This window comes from Pristiophorus japonicus, chromosome 13, assembly GCF_044704955.1.
Source record: "Pristiophorus japonicus isolate sPriJap1 chromosome 13, sPriJap1.hap1, whole genome shotgun sequence".
NCBI lineage: Eukaryota > Metazoa > Chordata > Chondrichthyes > Pristiophoridae > Pristiophorus > Pristiophorus japonicus.
This window is the reverse complement of record NC_091989.1, coordinates 54,812,523-54,832,361: the sequence shown is the minus strand read 5'-3', so window position 1 is coordinate 54,832,361 and position 19,839 is coordinate 54,812,523. Positions and strand designations below refer to the sequence as shown.

The window sequence follows — 19,839 nt, the reverse complement described above, 5'->3', positions numbered from 1 at the left end:
CAATTTTTCCCCAGTGCCCCCTATAAAAGGGAAGGGGACACTAAAAACACCGGCAATTAAAACAAATTAAACTTTAAAACGTATGACCATTATATTAAAACCAGCCTGCTTTCAATGGACAGGTATCGAACCAGCGGCAGGTGTTTGAAAGACAGCTCTGTTCACCACTTTACCAATCCCAAAAAGTTAGTTTGCAGGTGCAGCAGGTAATCAGGAAGGTGAATGGAATGTTGGCCTTCATTGCGAGAGGGATGGAGTACAAAAGCAGGGAGGTCCTGCTGCAACTGTACAGGGTATTGGTGAGGCCGCACCTGGAGTACTGCGTGCAGTTTTGGTCACCTTACTTAAGGAAGGATATACTGGCTTTGGAGGGGGTACAGAGACGATTCACGAGGCTGATTCCGGAGATGAGGGGGTTACCTTATGATGATAGATTGAGTAGACTGAGTCTTTACTCATTGGAGTTCAGAAGGATGAGGGGTGATCTTATAGAAACATTTAAAATAATGAAAGGGATAGACAAGATAGAGGCAGAGAGGTTGTTTCCACTGGTCGGGGAGACTAGAACTAGGGGGCAAAGCCTCAAAATACGGGGGAGCCAATTTAAAACCGAGTTGAGAAGGAATTTCTTCTCCCAGAGGGTTGTGAATCTGTGGAATTCTCTGCCCAAGGAAGCAGTTGAGGCTAGCTCATTGAATGTATTCAAGTCACAGATAGATAGATTTTTAACCAATAAGGGAATTAAGGGTTATGGGGAGTGGGCGGGTAAGTGGAGCTGAGTCCACGGCCAGATCAGCCATGATCTTGTTGAATGGCGGAGCAGGCTCGAGGAGCTAGATGGTCTACTCCTGTTCCTAATTCTTATGTTCTTATGTACATGAGTAAGGAAGCCTTGCTACAATTGTACAGGGCTCTGGTGAGACTACACCTGGAATACAGTTTTGGTTTCCTTATTTAAGGAAGGATATACTTACCTTGGAGGCGTTGCAATGAAGGTTCATTAGATTGATTCCTGGGATGAGAGGGCTGTCTTATGAGGAGAGATTGGGCCTACAGTTTAGAAGAATGAGAAGATTCTGATTGGGATCGACAGGATAAATGCTGAGAGATTGTTTTTCCTGGCTGCAGTGTCTAGAACTAGGGGGCATAGTCTCAGGACAAGGGCTGGCCATTTAAGAATGAGGTGAGAAGGAATGTCTTCACTCAGATGGTTGTGAATCTTTAGAATTCCCTGCCCCAAAAATGCTGTGGATGCTCAGTCGTTGAGTATATTCAAGGCTGAGATAGATACATTTTTGGACTACAGAGGAATCCAGGGATATGGGGATAGGGCAGGAAAGTGGCGTTGAGGTCAAAGATCAGCCATGATCTTATTGAATGGCAGAGCAGGGTCGTGGGGCTGAATGGCCTAATCCTGCTCCTAATATTTTCTCGTGTTCTCACTTGAAATGTTTGATTTTCATATTTTTAAAATATACAGTTATTTAAAACTTTTAAAGTACACCAGTATCATTGTTTTGCTTTGCTGAAATTGATGTATCAAGTAATACTGAAATTTTCTAAAAGGTTTAAGTTCAGTTGAAACACTGAAAACCTACTGAATAACCCCCTCCCACCGCCCCCCCCCGCCACCCCAACCCATCCCTCCAGTAGAGTTAGGTTTATTTTGTTTTGAAAAGTCTTCTGTAAAGCAGAGAATACCATGTTATTGTTAAGGAAAACAACAAAAAAAGCTTTGAGTAGCTCAACCGGTGTGTGCACTGTACAGTGTGGTATTAAACCAGATAGACTAGGCTGCATCCAGATTTGATTCCTGGCCTTCACTGTATTTGCTGATTTTCTCTGCCTCAGCATCTTTACCCAAGGGAGGGGGAATAAGCTTCCAGAGTTCTCATTTCTGATTACTGTCCAGTGATTCCTGCTGGACATTGGGTGAGGAAATGATTGGGCCTGATTGTGATGCCTCTTGCAGTCAAATATTAATTGTTTAGGCTCACTGATAAATAGCTACTTAGACAGTAGAGAGTTGTTGATGGCAGTGGAACTGAACCCCATTGAGGTGAGGAGGGGAGGAAAAAAGTAAGAGCGTGAAACAACAGTGGAACAAGTCGAAGTGGTGGCATTCTTTCAGTCTGATGTATCCCACTCAGAAATGTGAATTGCCTAAGGGGAGATAATGTCCATTTTGCAAGTATAAAATAAACCCGTTCGAGTTCTGCTGTGTTATTGTTTCCTGTCCACTGATCCATCAAATCAGTCTTTGGCTGATTGTCATTAATCTGAGACTAGATTAACATCCTGTATGGCCCTAGATATTGCCTGTGGCACTTGAACCAACGAAAAAGTTAATTTCAATTTAACTTCTTGCTGGTTTTAGTTCGCTCAAATTGCTTTCTAGAATATAAAAAAGCGCATGAAGGAATAGTTTCATTGGTTTGATGTTTTGACATGTCGGCCCATTATACTATGACAGGATATATTCTTTTAGCTATTTGTCTTTTATGATTATGGAATAAAGGGGGTTATTTGATGAAGGAAATCTCATTCATTCTTGAATTTCAAGGTTCTTCAAGTGTGTATTTTGTTATTTATTTATAGTTAAAACAAACATTTCTTCGTCCCTCGAAGGCTATTAAATATAGGAGTGTGTGATGGCTCTTGTTAAAGGGACTATATCTTCCTCCCCCATCCTGCATGAACGAGAGCGTAAGGGATGGTTTTCTAGACCAATATGTCGAGGAACCAACTAGGGGGGAGGCCATCTTAGACTGGGTGTTGTGTAATGAGAGAGGATTAATTAGCAATCTCATTGTGCGAGGCCCCTTGGGGAAGAGTGACCATAATATGGTGGAATTCTGCATTAGGATGGAGAATGAAACAGTTAATTCAGAGACCATGGTCCAGAACTTAAAGAAGGGTAACTTTGAAGGTATGAGGCATGAATTGGCTAAGATAGATTGGCTAATGATACTTAAGGGGTTGACTGTGGATGGGCAATGGCAGACATTTAGAGACCGCATGGATAAATTACAACAATTGTACATTCCTGTCTGGCGTAAAAATAAAAAAGGGAAGGTGGCTCAACCGTGGCTATCTAGGGAAATCAGGGATAGTATTAAAGCCAAGGAAATGGCATACAAATTGGCCAGAAATAGCAGCGAACCTGGGGACTGGGAGAAATTTAGAACTCAGCAGAGGAGGACAAAAGGGTTTGATTAGGGCAGGGAAAATGGAGTACGAGAAGAAGCTTGCAGGGAACATTAAGGCGATTGCAAAAGTTTCTATAGGTATGTAAAGAGAAAAAGGTTAGTAAAGACAAATGTAGGTCCCCTGCAGTCAGAATCAGGGGAAATCATAACGGGGAACAAAGAAATGGCAGACCAATTGAACAAGTACTTTGGTTCAGTATTCACTAAGGAGGACACAAACAACCTTCCGGATATAAAAGTGGTCAGAGGGTCTATTAAGGAGGAGGAACTGAGGGAAATCTTTATTAGTCGGGAAATTGTGTTGGGGAAATTGATGGGATTGAAGGCCGATAAATCCCCAGGGCCTGATGGACTGCATCCCAGAGTACTTAAGGAGGTGGCCTTGGAAATAGTGGATGCATTGACAGTCATTTTCCAACATTCCATTGAATCTGGATCAGTTCCTATCGAGTGGAGGGTAGCCAATGTAACCCCACTTTTTAAAAAAGGAGGGAGAGAGAAAGCAGGGAATTATAGACCGGTCAGCCTGACCTCAGTAGTGGGTAAAATGATGGAATCAATTATTAAGGATGTCATAGCAGCGCATTTGGAAAATGGTGACATGATAGGTCCAAGTCAGCATGGATTTGTGAAAGGGAGATCATGCTTGACAAATCTTCTGGAATTTTTTGAGGATGTTTCCAATAAAGTGGACAAAGGAGTACCAGTTGATGTGGTATATTTGGACTTTCAGAAGGCTTTCGACAAGGTCCCACACAGGAGATTACTGTGCAAAGTTAAAGCACATGGGATTGGGGGTAGTGTGCTGACGTGGATTGAGAACTGGTTGTCAGACAGGAAGCAAAGAGTAGGAGTAAATGGGTACTTTTCGGAATGGCAGGCAGTGACTAGTGGGGTACCGCAGGGTTCTGTGCTGGGGCCCCAGCTGTTTACATTGTACATTAATGATTTAGACGAGGGGATTAACTGTAGTATCTCCAAATTTGCGGATGACACTAAGTTGGGTGGCAGTGTGAGCTGCGAGGAGGATGCTATGAGGCTACAGAGTGACTTGGATAGGTTAGGTGAGTGGGCAAATGCGTGGCAGATGAAGTATAATGTGGATAAATGTGAGGTTATCCACTTTGGTGGTAAAAACAGAGAGACAGACTATTATCTGAATGGTGACAGATTAGGAAAAGGGAAGGTGCAACGAGACCTGGGTGTCATGGTACATCAGTCATTGAAGGTTGGCATGCAGGTACAGCAGGCGGTTAAGAAAGCAAATGGCATGTTGGCCTTCATAGCGAGGGGATTTGAGTACAGGGGCAGGGAGGTGTTGCTACAGTTGTACAGGGCCTTGGTGAGGCCACACCTGGAGTATTGTGTACAGTTTTGGTCTCCTAACTTGAGGAAGGACATTCTTGCTATTGAGGGAGTGCAGCGAAGATTCACCAGACTGATTCCCGGGATGGTGGGACTGACCTATCAAGAAAGACTGAATCAACTGGGCTTGTATTCACTGGAGTTCAGAAGAGTGAGAGGGGACCTCATAGAAACGTTTAAAATTCTGACGGGTTTGGACAGGTTGGATGCAGGAAGAATGTTCCCAATGTTGGGGAAGTCCAGAACCAGGGGTCACAGTCTAAGGATAAGGGGTAAGCCATTTAGGACCGAGATAAGGAGAAATTTCTTCACCCAGAGAGTGGTGAACCTGTGGAATTCTCTACCACAGGAAGTAGTTGAGGCCAATTCACTAAATATATTCAAAAGGGAGTTAGATGAAGTCCTTACTACTCAGGGGATCAAGGGGTATGCCGTGAAAGCAGGAAGTGGGTACTGAAGTTTCATGTTCAGCCATGGACTCATTGAATGGCGGTGCAGGCTAGAAGGGCTGAATGGCCTGCTCCTGCACCTATTTTCTATGTTTCTATGTGCACACACATCGAAATTCTGGAGCCAATTCTTCAAAAAATGAAGTTGTGACAAACCTTTCATTGCAGTATTGAAATCCCAGCTTCATAAACCTGTTCGATTTGCAATCCTTCACTCACTGGTTCAGAACAGTGTCATATTTACACTGCTCGAACCATTAATAGTTGTGCTAAACAGTTTTATTCTGTGATCATTACTTCAAATGAATGCATTTGAGTATTAAAGTGTGAATTTCAAAGATGGTATCTGTAGAGGATATACATTGAAAACTGGATAGCTTACAAAAAGTAACTCGGCAATGGGCCACCTGACCTGCGGCAGCTGTGAACAAAAGGTTTATTTTGTGTAAACCGCAGTTCCCAGGCCTGTATATATAACACAAGAGATATTTGTTTTTTCAACTCTTAACTTTGTTTTTCATCATGGTGTATATAAGAGGATGTGTGATGATGTTATGTTGGATTAGCCAAATTATATTAAAGAAAGGATTAAAGGAGGCACATCTGAAATAGGTGGTTCAGAAAGGAAAAAAATAGTCACTGACAGTTTTTGTTGGAAGGAAAAAATTCTGGTTGTGATTAGTTGATGGTGCAAAGTGCTTGTCTACAAAAACATGTGAAACACAAAAGTGATAATTTTTTTTTCAGGAAGCAGCTTGTTGGGCAGTGAACAACTTACTTGTGTATCAGAATGATCTTCATACAAAGTTTGGAGATGAAGAAGCATGGTATTGACATCATTTATTTTATAATATGCTTAGCTGTGACTTCAGTGTTTTTGTAACTGAAGCATGTTTTGAAAGGTTTCTTCTTATTTGTATAATTCTGATCAGAATACTTTAAAGTAATGTCTTATTGTGTTGTAGCTACCCAGTTCACAGACTGGTGATGGCAGCCATGTTATTACATTCCACATCAAAAGAAGTGTTTCAGGCAGCTGCAAATGCTCTGGCAACTTTGGCAGACCAAAGCGGTGAGTTAAAAATGAGAGAACATCCAATAATATATTGAAGCAACCAGTATTTTTTTTAAACTTTTATTTTGTTTAACAGTACAAATAAGAAAGCTTCTGTTGGCAAAAGGGATACATATCAACATTCTGGACCTAATGAAAAAACATTCAGACTCTTGTGATGTCCTGGAAAGTGCTTGCAAGCTCCTAGATAAGCTACTTCTGGGAAGGTAAATGTTTGTAGGTTGCTTTTTCAGGAAGCATAACACTTTTTAAGCTGCTTACTCCTTTTCTCCAGTTAAGGTTACAGCACAGATTTTCCTGTGTAACGTTCAGGTGTTGGGTTAACTGCTCCCAGCTTTTTGAGTGCTGTTCTGGAGCTGGCCATGAGCTATCTACAAGAGCTGGTATCTTTTGTTCTCCTTCCATTCTTCTCTGGGGGGTTCATTTAATCTCCAAAACCATCATTGCTGGGATTGAAAACTCAATGTGCAAGCCTACATTCCACCACTCCATGGTGCTGGAAAATTGTGCGTCATTGCAGTATGCCTTACTGGAAGTTCAGTTTTTCTACCTATATTTGAGGTATTCATAGGGCATGCACAACACTCTGGCCACGGGGGAAAGCAGGAGAGCGACCTCTTTTTTTTCCAGCTAGAAGCTGTGCCAGTGCCAGATTAGTTAGGATCTGATGTTTTTTTTCTCTCTTTCTCTGGTCACCACATGATGAATTTGTCCTAATGACATAGCTGAGATTGGGACCCCACTGCTGACGAGGTTCTCTTGCTGCTGACTCTAAACTTAGGAAAAATTGGACATTGTGCAATGATAAGTGATTATTGCACAAATGTGGCTCAGTTGAAAACATTGAGAATTATGGTGTTTCAGGAACTTCCTGTGATAACCTCTTAGTTGTGAAAAAATAAAAATGGTTCCAGTTTTTGATTTTGTGTGGTGAGAACTACTAATTTAGAAATATGTTGTGTTGCCTCATATCCTCATAATTCTAGTTTGCAGTATTCCACATTTAAAATTCACAGGATGAAACTTTTTTTTATAAGTGATGTAAGATAGAAAGTACATGTATACATTTGATAGTTACTATGATGTCTTCAGAGAGCACACAACGCACAACCTGTAAGATGGCTGCAGGTTCTGGAATCTTTTGACCTGGTCAGGTGACCTTCTGTTTATTAACCAGCACTAGCTGCAGTAACACAGGTGTCCACAGTGTGGAGCTACAGACATCACAGTGACCAAAGATATTCAGCCCTGCAAGGGTTTCATCATAGGCGGTCCCTCGTATCGAGGTGACATGCTTCCACGCCAAAAAGGGGTGAGTTCACAGGTGTTTCAATGAATTACCCTAATATTCCCGATCCCGAACTACATCCTGAAGGGTGGAAGATGCCTGTGCGTGCATTTTTTTAATGTGTGGTGGCTGTTGCACACCAGCCACCACATGGGCTTGACAGAGATAGGTCTTGGTCCAGTGGCAAGGGTTAACCAGGACGACTGGAGACCAGCTCTGCTGCACGGACCGAGCGTGCACACATCGCAGTTACAGTCTTGCTGTCAGCAGAATGTTGATTACCACAGGAACACTTCATTAAACATGTCACTGACTTGCAAGCAATGAGCAACTGTAATTTTTTTATCCATAAATATTCTAAATTGTTGTCACTAGCATGCATCATCACACTTTAATGGAGATGCAAAATAATCATAAAGTAAGCTAATCATTTTGTTAGAACTCTGCTGATGTTGGGGGATGAGAGTCACTGATTTACAGCTAGCTTCCCTGAATAATCAGGAAATCTGATTCAATCAGTCATCCTCTAATTACCTCGGGATCTATTTACAGCAATTCGACATTGTGACCTTAAATGTACACAGCTCCATCCTGGAATCGGTATACTATATTACATGATATAACCCCCTATTCTTAAAACTACATATGCTTAATGTTGCCGTGAGTTGTGGCAGAGGATCTGCTAATAAAGAATATGCTATCCTAATAATAGTGGAATTTAGAGTACTTTTTAATTTTAGAATTTCTTTTGTAAATGTTTGCACTTATCAAGGTAGGGGATCTCGTTGAAAATTTGGAGCACTTTCTAACTTTTTGCATGTAGTGCTCAGCGCCAAAAACTCCCAAGTCAGGTACAATCTGTGCTCTTTGCAGAGTAAAGCCCTTTTCATACACTGTCTCAAAGGTGTAGCCCCCAATGTCACAAGACCACCTCCAATAGCATCAATGTGAATTTCTAACCTTTGCCCTCCTGCTGTTCTTGTGGCCTCCTTGAATGAAATTACATGTTTAGATCTGAAAAAATAGCATATGTTCTGGTGCAGACCTATATATATTGGAAACAGAGTTGAAACTGTCCAGAGCCATTTACACTGGATAGTCACGCCGGCAATAGAGAGCAAAGTTGTATCCAAATTGCGGGAGTCCATTATTAAGGAAGCAGACATTTGGTAAAGCATAATTCTATCAAGCAGAATCAGCATGGTTTTATGAAAGAGAAATTATGTTTGACCAATTTGCTGGAGTTCTTTGAGAATATAACGAGCAGGGTGGATAAGGGAGAACCAGTGGATATGGTGTATTTGGATTTCCAGAAGGCATTCAATAAGGTTACTGCACAAGATAAAAGTTCACGAGGTTGGGGGTAATATATTAACATGGATAGAGGATTGGCTAATTGAGAGTCGGGATAAATTCAGAGAAGGTTCACTAGATTGATGCCGGAGATGAGGGGGTTGACTTATGTGTGTGGCTTACACACATTGGAGTTTAGAAGAATGAGGTGTGATCTTATCAAAACAAATAGGATAATGAGGGGGCTCGACCAGCTGGATGCAGAGGATATTTCCAATCACTGGAAACTAAAACAAGGGAACATAGTCTCAGAATAAGGGGCCGTCCATTTAAAACTTTGAGGGTTGTAAATCTATGGAATTCTCTGCCCCAGAGAGTTGTGGAGGCTGGGTCATTGAATATATTTAGGGCGGAGATGGACAGATTTTTGAGCAATAAGGAAATAAAGGGTTATGGGGAGCGGGCAGGGAAATGATCAGATCAGCCATGATCATTAAATGGCAGAGCAGGCTCAAGGGGGCAGGTGGCCTACTCCTGCTCCTATTTCTTATGTTCAAATAGTCTGTTTTGGATTCAAGCCTAGATCCCAGATGTAAAAGGATAGTATACAAATCCACTGCATTATGCAGTCTGCAAAGATTGTTTGCTACAATAAATTGTAGATTTGTTTTAAGAATATAGATTTAATTTTGTTTTTTTCATTGCAAACCTTTAAATGAAGTAAAAGCAGAATTCTACAAATACTGTACGCTATATTTTGATTTGATGCCATAGTTACTGTGCTATAATCACTTTATGTCTTTTTAGTACTCTGAGTCTGGATGTCATGAGATTAACTTTAAATAGAATAGTGAAGACATTGAAAAGTCATGCAAACTATTCTTCAGTACAGCTTGAGGCCCTTCGAGTCATGTCACATATTACATGCCCTGGTAAGTGGAAAAATACTGATCCACTGTATTTGATGAATTAATGTTTTTTATTTAATTGAAAATAGTGAAATTCTTTTGAGTGCTGGAGTGGCTTTACTGAGGAGTAATAAAGTTTAGTGAATTAAAACCAGGTTTCTCTTGTGCGCACAAAATTGGCAAAATTATTACAACTGCTGTTAACTATTTATCACTGGGTTTATTCCAGAATTATCTAGATTTGAGATGCAGGTGGTAGGAAAGGAAAGTATTAAAAAGGCTGGACTTTTCTATTTCGCTGCAATATATTTCTCAGCCATCCAGGGATGTTGACCGTATTATAAATGGGTTCATGGGTATACCAGATCTATGCCATTGTTATGAGTTCAGAAAATTAACTGCATCTTAGATAATTTAAAGCTTGCATTTATGTAGTGTGTTTCAAGGCCTCAGGACCATCCCAAAGTGCTTCACAGCCAATGAAGTAGTTTTGAAGTATTCTCACTTGTAATATAGGGAAACACAGAAGCAACGTTCCCGCTAAGGCCATGCAGCTGTCTGAAGGTTCTGCATAGGTCGATCAACAGCTTTTCACTGGGACATTTCGAGCATGTGCAAAATTTTGAATGGGCCACGCAGCCCGTTAAAGGGACCGCCCCCCCCCCCCCCAAAAAAAAATTAGGGGGGACATTGCATAGCAGCCAATTTATGCATAACGATGTCCCACAAATACCAGTGAATGACCAGATAATGGGCTCAATTTTCCCCAGTGATTTGCACCGTTTTTTTGGCGCGGCTGCTTTTTTTGGCCTAAGTTTATTTAAAAAAAAACGTTTTCCCAATCAATGTGCGCCAACGTAACTCAATTAGTTATGATTTTTTAAGGTTTTATTTTTGGTATAGGGGGCGTAACCCGCGCCAATTTTGGCCATTTAAGCAAGTTTGGCCAGCTCTGATTTAATCCAATTTTTGTTAGGACGGCGTATGTGGCCTCTGTGGGAAAAACCTTCTGGTGAGTTAAGAAAATCGGCGCAGGTAAGTAAATCAGCGCAGCAGATGCAGTTCCAGGGCCCAGAGAGCAGCAGCAAAGAGGTGAGAGAGGGGGATGGGGTAGCCTTTCGGGCATAGTTAGGAGAGAGTGGAGGGAGGGAGGAGGCCGTTCAGCCAGGGATAGGAGTGGGGACCGGGTGGCCATTCAACTTGCGAGAGCATCGTGGATCTGGAAACCATTTGGCCAGGGATAGGAGCGCGGACCAGGAAGGGGGAGACCATTCAGCCAGGGATAGGAGCAGGGACCAGCATCGGGAGAGAGGCGGGGAGATAGACTTTAGTCATTACACTTCAATAACGTAATGTAGGTAAATTTCTGTAATATGCTCGTGCAGGTTGCTGTGAGCTGGCTGTACTTTTCACTTTCAAGCCTCAGCCCGCAATATATTCCTGGTTACCGTGGCAACCTGAACTTTTTGGTGCAGATCTTAGGCTCCATCCCCAAAACTAAAGGACAGGATAGGCGGCGGCAAAATGAAGAATTCAAATGGGGTAACTTGGATGATTTTTTTTTTGGCGTACTGGGGCCCCAAAAAAATGAGTGTAACTCTTCAAGTATGTCAAAAAACAGCTTTGGGGAAAATTCCCCATATGTTTTAGTGACGTTTGTCATGTATTCAACTGTCATTGTAACCCATGTATGAGCTGACCTAAGTTGCACACCTTGAGAACACTGACCACAGGGAGCGAACTTGTGGGAGACACTCCTAACCTGGACTTTCTGGTACAAAAGGGGAACCTCCACCCACAGTCTCTCTCTTGAGGTCTTGGTAATAAAGGTAACTGGTCACAGAGTGACCTTCTCTCAAGTATGGGCCTCGTGTGCATTTATACTGTATAGTAAGGACATACTATTGGCGACGAGAAACTGGGATTTAAACCACGCGAGCATGGCCACTAGCAGCACAGAAGAGAGGTACTGTGTTGGTGATGATTGGGATGACTTTATTGAGAGACTACAGCAAAGTTTTGTCATTAAGGAATGGTTGGGACAGGATTCGGCCGACAAACGCAGGGCTCATCTCCTAATGGTTTGTGGATCCAGAACGTACTCCCTGATGAAGGACCTTCTAGCGCCAGAGAAGCCGGTGGACAAGACATTCGAAGAGCTCAGTAAGTTGATCGGGGAACATCTTAAACCGGCGAGCAGCATACACATGGCGAGACACCGGTTTTACATGCACCGGAGGCGAGAAGGGCAAAGAGTTCCAGACATCATGGCAGATCTCCGGCGACTGGCGAGCCTATGTAAGTTCCCAAATGCATGCAGAGCGGAGATGCTGCGAGACTTTTTTATTGAGCACATCGGGCACGCTGGGGTTTTCAGGAAACTGATTGAGACCAAAGACTTGACCTTGGAAGCGGCGGCTCTGATAGCCCAGACATTTATCTCAGAGGAGGAAGAGACCAGAATGATGTATAACAAAAATCAAATGAGGCAAACGACCAGGGAGTCAACATTGTTAACATGGCACACAGTTCTCTAGGCAGACAAGGGCAATCGGACATGCCCCAGCATGCAGTCGAACCCGAAGGGGGAATTCAACAGAGTCAATGGCTAGCTGAACGGCGATTCATGCCATCGCAATAGACAATGGGGCCATCAACACCTGTTAATGGTGCGCTTAAGGACAGTTACAGAGACAGTCAGAGATGATCGACTGGTAATGGACCTTTTGTTTCCAACAATGGGGCCTCCAGCTCATGCTGGAGGTGTGGAGGCAAACACCCAGCCAGAGCTTGCAGGTATCAGCAATACACCTGCAGAAACTGCAACGTCAGCATATGTGCAGGAAGCCTACAGCCAGGTTGATGTACGAGGAGGACGGGCCCAATGTTAGTCCTATGAGGCCAAATGAATACTGGGGGAAATCGCTGGAAGCTGAAATTCAGCGAGTTCATGTGGAGCACATATACAGTTCATATACCAGGACGTCACCGATAATGATGAAAGTGCTCCTCAATGGAATCCCAGTATTAATGGAGCTGGACACGGGGGCCAGCCAGTCCCTGATGAGGATCAAACAGTTCGAAAGGTTGTGGGTGTCCAAGGCCAGGAGGCCAAAATTATTGCCGATTGATGCACTGCTATGGACATATACAAAGGAGATCATTCCGGTGCTAGCCAGCGCCACGGTAGTCGTGACCCACAAAGATTCGGAGAACAGGTTGCCACTCTAGATTGTCCCGGGGAACGATCCCGCACTGCTGGGGAGGAGTTGGCTTGCTGTCATGAACTGGAAATGGGGCGATGTTAATGCAATTTCTTCTGTGGAGCGAGTATCATGCTCACAGGTCCTGGACAAATGTGACTAATTATTTCAACCTGGCATCGGCACTTTCATGGGGACCAAGGTAGTGATTCACATAAACCCGGGCGCCAGGCCAGCCAGAGCGGTGCCGTACGTGATGCGGGAAAAGATAGAATGCGAGGGAAGGCATCATCTTGCCAGTCGAATTCAGTGACTGGGCGAGCCCGATTGTGCCGGTGCTCAAGGCGGATGGGTTGTTCAGGATATATGGCGATTACAAGGCCACCATCAATCGGGTGTCACTCCAAGACCAGTACCCGCTACCGAGAGTGGAAGACCTCTTTGTGACGCTATCCGGTGGCAAACTTTTTTCAAAATTGGACCTGACCTCAGCTTACATGACACTGGAGCTGGCGAGTAAGTCGAAGAAGCTGACCACCATCACGACACACAAGGGGTTGTTTGAGTACAACAGATGTCCGTTCGGGATTCGTTCGGCCGCCGTGATCTTTCAGCGAAATATGGAAAGCCTCCAAGTCGATTCCAAGGACGGTGGTTTTTCAAGACGACATCCTCATCACTGAGATACTGAAGAACTCCTCCACAACCTGGAGGAGGTACTACACAGACTGGACCGGGTAGGGCTGCGACGGAAAAAGTCGAAGTGCGTCTTCTTGGCTCCAGAGGTAGAATTCCTGGGGAGGAGGGTAGCAGCAGACGGGATCAGACCTACTGCGTCCAAAACTGAAATGATCCAGAGAGCACCCAGACCCCGTAACACGACGGCGCTGCGTTCGTTCCTGGGGCTCCTGAACTACTTTGGTAACTTCCCAAATTGAGCACGCTGTTCGAGCCGCTACATGTGCTCCTACGCAAAGGTCGCAATTGGGTCTGGGGGGGGGACAGCCAGGAAAGGGTTTTTGATAGAACACACAATTTGTTATGCTCCAACAAACTGTTAACGTTATATGACCCGTGTAACAAACTAGTTTTAACATGCGATGCATCGTCCTATGGGGTTGGGTGTGTGTTGTAGCATGTGAATGCCAATGGTCAGTTACAGCCGGTAGCTTATGCCTCCAGAAGTCTATCCCACGCAGAAAGGGGCTACGGGATGGTAGAAAAGGAAGCGCTAGCATGTGTATATGCAGTAAGAAAAATGCACCAGTACCTGTGGCAGGAAATTTGAGCTGGAGACAGATCACAAACCCCCAACGTCCCTTTTGGCCAACAACAAGGCCATAGAGGTGGGCACTTATGTTAGCCGCCTATGACTGCACAATTCGGCACAGACCGGACACTGAAAGCTGTGCCGATGCACTCAACAGGCTCCCACCAGCCACCACTGAGGGGGCAGCTGAGCATGGTGCTGAGATGGTCATGGCTGTTGAAGCTCTCGAAAGCAAAGGCTCACCTGTGACAGCCCGTCAGATTAAAGTCTGGACAAATAAAGACCCGCTACTGTCTTTAGTTAAGAAATGTGTTCTGAATGGGAACTGGGCAGCCACGTACGGGGCATGCCCTGAGGAGTTTAAACCGTTTCATAGACGCAAGGATGAACTCTCGATTCAGGCCGATTGCCTACTGTGGGGAAACCGAGAAGTCATGCCCCAGAAGGGCAGAGAGGTGTTTATCAGAGTACTTCACAATGAGCACCCGGGCATTGTCATGAAGGCGGCAATTGCTAGGTCACACGTTTGGGGGCCAGAGATAGATGCAGACCTGGAACTTGGTGTTCGCAGGTGCAACACGTGTGCTCAGCTGGGCAATGCACCAAGGGAAGCCCCCCTTATCCCCTGGTCCTGGCCCGCCAAGCCATGGTCATGCATCCATGTGGACTACGCAGGTCCTTTCATGGGAAAAAAATTTTTGGTTGTAGTAGACATGGTCTACCAGACGTCTTGGTCAGCGACAATGGCCCGTGCTTCACAAGCACTGAATTCCAGGACTTCATGGCAGGCAATGAAATCAACCATGGCAGAACAGCACCGTTCAAGCCGGCCTCAAACAGCCAGGCGGAACGAGCAGTGCAGATAATCAAACGGGATGCTTAGAATCCAAGGGGGTTCCTACAAAGCCGCTTATCTCTCCTCCTGTTGGCCAATAGATCCCGACCACATGCGCTCACATGGGTTCCACCCGCAGAGCTGCTAATGAAAAGGACGCTCAAAACCAGGTTATCCCTTATCCACCCTACGATGAAAGAAATTGTTGAGAGCAGGCGTCAGAGACAATGTGACTACCATGACAGGAATGCGAGGGCGGGATATATTGATGTCAATGACCCTGTTCTTGTCCTTAATTACGCTGCAGGGCCCAAATGGCTTGCAGGCATGGTGATTGCCAAAGAGGGGAATAGGGTTTTGGTAGTTAAACTTACTAATGGACAAATCTGCCGCAAACACGTGGATCAAACTAAAAGGAGGTTCAGCAACGCCATAGAAGAAGCAGAGGAAGAACACGATGTAGAGTTTACTCCACCACAGGTAACTGAACACCGGAACCAAGTGGAGGAGAGCCCAGTCACTGTGGGCAGTCCGGACAGGCCTGAGGCACCGCAGACAGTCAGGCCAGCGCCCAACAACCGGAGTCCCAACTCAGGTGCTCTACAAGGGAGTGTAAACCACCAGAGAGACTTAACCTGTGATCCCAATAAGACTTTTGGGGGGGGGGGGAGGTGATGTCATGTATTCAACTGTCATTGTAACCCATGTATAAGCTGACCTAAGTTGTACACTGAGAACAATGACCACTAGGTGGTAAACTTGTGGGAGACACTCTTAACCTGGACTTTCTGGTATAAAAGGGGAAGCTCCACCCACCGTCTGTCTCTTGAGGGCTTGGTAATAAAGGTAACTGGTCACAGAGTGCCCTTCTCTCAAGTATGGGCCTCGTGTGCATTTATACTGTATAGTAAGGACATGTTAACGTTGGTTGAGGGTGCATTTCTGCCATTATAATTCAAGAACTCTCCTGCTCTTTGAATAATACCATGGGATCTTTTACAGTCTCAGTTTAACATTTGATCCAAAAGACGGCACCTCCGACAGCCTTGCACTCCCTCAGTGAAAGTCTGGATTATGGTGCTCAAGTCTCTGGAGTGGAGTGGAGCTATCATTGAGCCAAGACTGATGGGTACAGAAAATCTTTGTTGATAATGTCATGTATGTAACCACAATGTAACACCACTGTATTACTGTATACACTCAACCTAGATGCACACCTTGACCACAAAGGGTGAACTTGTGGGAGACACTCCTTACCTGATCACACAGGTATAAAAAGGGATGTCCCATGCAGGGTCATCACATGAGGTCCTGTGAACAAAGAGTTAAGGTCACAGAGTGACCTTGTTCCCAGAATGTGCCTCGTGTGGTCTCATGCTGTAGAGTAAGGACTTTACATTGGCGACGAGAAACGGGAATTCACGACCCATGAGAATGGCCACTGGTAGCAGAGGAACGGTACTGTGTTGGGGAAGACTGGGATAATTTTGTCGAGTGGCTTCAGCAAAGCTTCGTTACGAAAGAATGGCTGGGGGATGCAGCGGCCGACAAGCGAAGGGTTCATCTTTTGACCAGCTGCGGACCAATGACTTACGTGCTCATGAAGGACCTACTAGCACCCGAAAAGCCGGCAGGCAAAACCTTTGAAGAACTTAGCAAATTGATCGGGGATCACCTCAAACCGGCGAGGAGCATACATATGACCCGACACAGATTCTCTACACCCACCAAAGTCAAGAAGGACTGAGTATACCGGACTTCGTAGCGGACCTCCGGCATTTGGCCAACCTCTAAGTTCACAGATGCCTGCAGGCGGGAGATGCTCAGGGACTTCTTTATCAAGGGCATCGGTCATGCGAGGATTTTCCGCAAATTAATTGAGACCAAGGATTTGACCTTGGAAGCGGTGGCATTGCGAGCTCAAACTTTCATGGCGGGGGAGGAAGAGACGAAAATAATATACGCGCGCAATTCTGCCTCAAACGCGGCAAGGGATCAGGGAATCGACATCATCAATGCGGCTCAGAGCCCTGCAGGCAGGGAGGGGCAGTTCGACACCCCCCAGGCAGCAATAGACCCCAGAGTAGGACTTCAACAGAGACAATGGCAGGCTGAACGGACATTCACGCCATCACAGCGAACAATGTGGCCCGGGATGGGGCCATTGACACCCACTAATAGGGTACTTAAGAGCAGTCAAAGGGACAGTCAGTGCGGAATGCCGAGCCATAGTCCCTTTGTTCCCAACAATGGAAACTTTAACTCACGCTGGAGGTGTGGGGGAAAACACCCAGCCAGATCTTGCAGATTTCAACAGTTCGTCTGCAGGAACTGCCATCTCAGTGGCCATTTAGCTCGAATGTGCAGGAAGCCTGCAACCAGACTAATATGAGGCGGATGGACCAGAAAAGGCTCCTCCGAGGCAGGATGACTTTTGGGGCGAATCGATGGACGCCGAGGTTCAGCGGGTCCATGTGGCGAATATTCACAGTTCATACACCAAAACACCACCCATGATGATGAAGGTTTTGTTAAATGGTATACCTGTACGCATGGAGCTGGACACCGGGGCCAGCCAGTCACTCATGGGCGTTCAGCAATTTGAGCAGCTATGGCCATTTGAAGCCAGTAGACCAAAACTAGCACGTGTTGAGACACAATTATGGACTTACACTAAAGAAATCATTCCGGTGCTAGGCAGTGCAATGTTGGCTGTCGCACACAATGGGTTAGTTGTGCCGCTCTGCCGCTCTGGATTGTCCCGGGCAATGGTCCCGCATTGTTTGGGAGGAGCTGGTTAGTTGAGATGAACTGGAAATGGAGGGATGTTCACGCAATGTCATATGTGGAGCGAAGTTCGTGCTCACACGTTCTGCAACAATTCGATTCACTATTCCAACCTGGGGTCGGGACTTTCAAAGGCACTAAAGTAGTCATAAACATCACCCCGGACGCCAGGCCAGTGCACCACAAAGCCAGAGCGGTGCCTTATGTAATGCGGGAAAAGATCGAGAGCGAATTGGACCGGCTGTTGAGAGAGGGCATCATCTCGCCTGTTGAATTCAGCGACTGGGCGAGCCCCATCGTTCCTGTCCTAAAAGCGGATGGCTCTGTCAGGATCTGTGGCGACTACAAGGCCACCATCAATCGGGTGTCCCTACAAGATCAATACCCGCTCCCGAGAGCGGAGGACCTTTTCGCCACGCTGGCAGGCGGCAAGCTGTTCACCAAGTTGGACCTCACTTCAGCCTATATGACCCAGGAACTGGCCGACGAGTCCAAACTACTGACCACCATCACCACGCACAAGGGACTGTTCGTTTACAACAGGTGCCATTCGATCAGCAGCCGCGATTTTTCAACGAAACATGGAAAGCCTGCTTAAATCCATTCCTGGAACGATCGTATTCCAGGACGACATCCTCATCACGGGTCGTGACACCGAGGAACACCTCCACAACCTGGAGGAGGTGCTACGCCGACTGGACTGGGTAGGCCTGCGACTCAAGAAGTCTAAATGTGTGTTTTTAGCCCCTGAGGTTGAGTTTCTCGGCAGGAGGGTTGCTGCAGATGGGATCCGGCCCACCGAATCCAAAACAGAGGCGATTTGACAAGCACCCAGGCCCTGCAACACATCGGAATTGTGTTCATTCCTGGCACTGCTGAACTATTTCGGGAACTTTCTGCCGAACTTGAGCACGTTGTTGGAGCCGCTACACGTGCTTCTGCATAAGGGTTGCGATTGGTTTTGGCGGGACTGTCAGGAACGGGCTTTTGATCAAGCGCGAAACCTACTTTGTTCAAACAAGTTGTTGACCCTTTACGACCCTTGACGACCCTTGTAAAAAATTGGTTCTTACATGTGATGCATTGTCCTAATGGGGTTGGGTGCGTGTTGCAGCAGGCAATGCTGAGGGTCAACTACAGCCTGTGGTTTATGCCTCCAGGTCGCGCGCTCAAGCAGAACGGGGATATGGCATGGTCGAGAAGGAAGCGCTTGCATGTGTCTTTGGTGTAAAAAAAAATGCATCAGTACCTCTTTGGTAGGATGTTTGAGTTAGAGACAGACCACAAGCCATTAACATCCCTGTTATCTGACAGCAAGGCTATCGATGCCAACGCATCAGCTCGCATACAGCGATGGGCCCTCACGCTGGCTGCTTATGACTACTACATCCGGCACCGGCCCAGCACTGAAAATTGCACTGACGCGCTCAGCAGGCTCCCACTGGCCACCACTCGGGGCAGCGGAGCGAAGCGCCGAGATGGTCATGGCTGTCGATGCCTTTGACAGCGCAGGCTCCCCCATCACAGCCCGCCAGATCAAAATCTGGACAAACAGAGATCCCCTCCTATCCCTGATTAAGAAATGTGTCCTGACTGGGGATTGGGCGGCCACACACGGAGCATGCCCTGAGGAGATCAGATCATTCCACAGACGGATGGATGAGCTCTCCATCCAAGCCGACTGCCTACTATGGGGCAGCCGGGTAGTTATGCCCCAGAAGGGCAGGGAGGCATTCATCCGGGAACTCCACAGCGAGCACCCAGGCATTGTGCTGATGAAGGCCATTGTCCGGTCACACGTTTGGTGGCCTGGAATTGATTCAGACCTGGAACACTGTTCGCAGGTGTACGACATGTGCCCAGCTAAGTAATGCCCCCAGGGAGGCCCCGCTCAGCCCGTGGCCTTGGCCCACCTGGCCATGGTCACGCATTCACGTTGACTACGTGGGCCCGTTCATGGGTAAGATGTTCCTTATTGTGGTAGATACTTACTCGAAATGGATAGAGTGCATCATTCTGAATTCATGCACGTCATCCACCACCGTGCAAAGCTTCCGTGCGATCTTTGCAACCCATGGCTTGCCGGACATCCTGATTAGTGATGATGGCCCATGCTTCAAAAGCTACGAATTCCAAGAGTTTATGTCAGGTAATGGC

At 45.9% G+C, this 19,839-nt stretch overlaps 1 protein-coding gene across 5 annotated transcripts in view; it reads left to right on the top strand.

The window, feature by feature from the left end:
* Nucleotides 1-19,839, top strand: part of lrrk2 (leucine-rich repeat kinase 2) — a 234,783-nt gene that overhangs the window by 29,908 nt on the left and 185,036 nt on the right. For all 5 annotated transcript variants that reach the window (XM_070897488.1, XM_070897489.1, XM_070897487.1 and 2 more), the window contains 4 exons: nucleotides 5,771-5,850; nucleotides 5,989-6,095; nucleotides 6,175-6,304; nucleotides 9,487-9,611. In XM_070897488.1, the coding sequence (XP_070753589.1) occupies nucleotides 5,771-5,850; nucleotides 5,989-6,095; nucleotides 6,175-6,304; nucleotides 9,487-9,611 (442 nt within the window). The remainder of the gene's footprint in view (nucleotides 1-5,770; nucleotides 5,851-5,988; nucleotides 6,096-6,174; nucleotides 6,305-9,486; nucleotides 9,612-19,839) is intronic.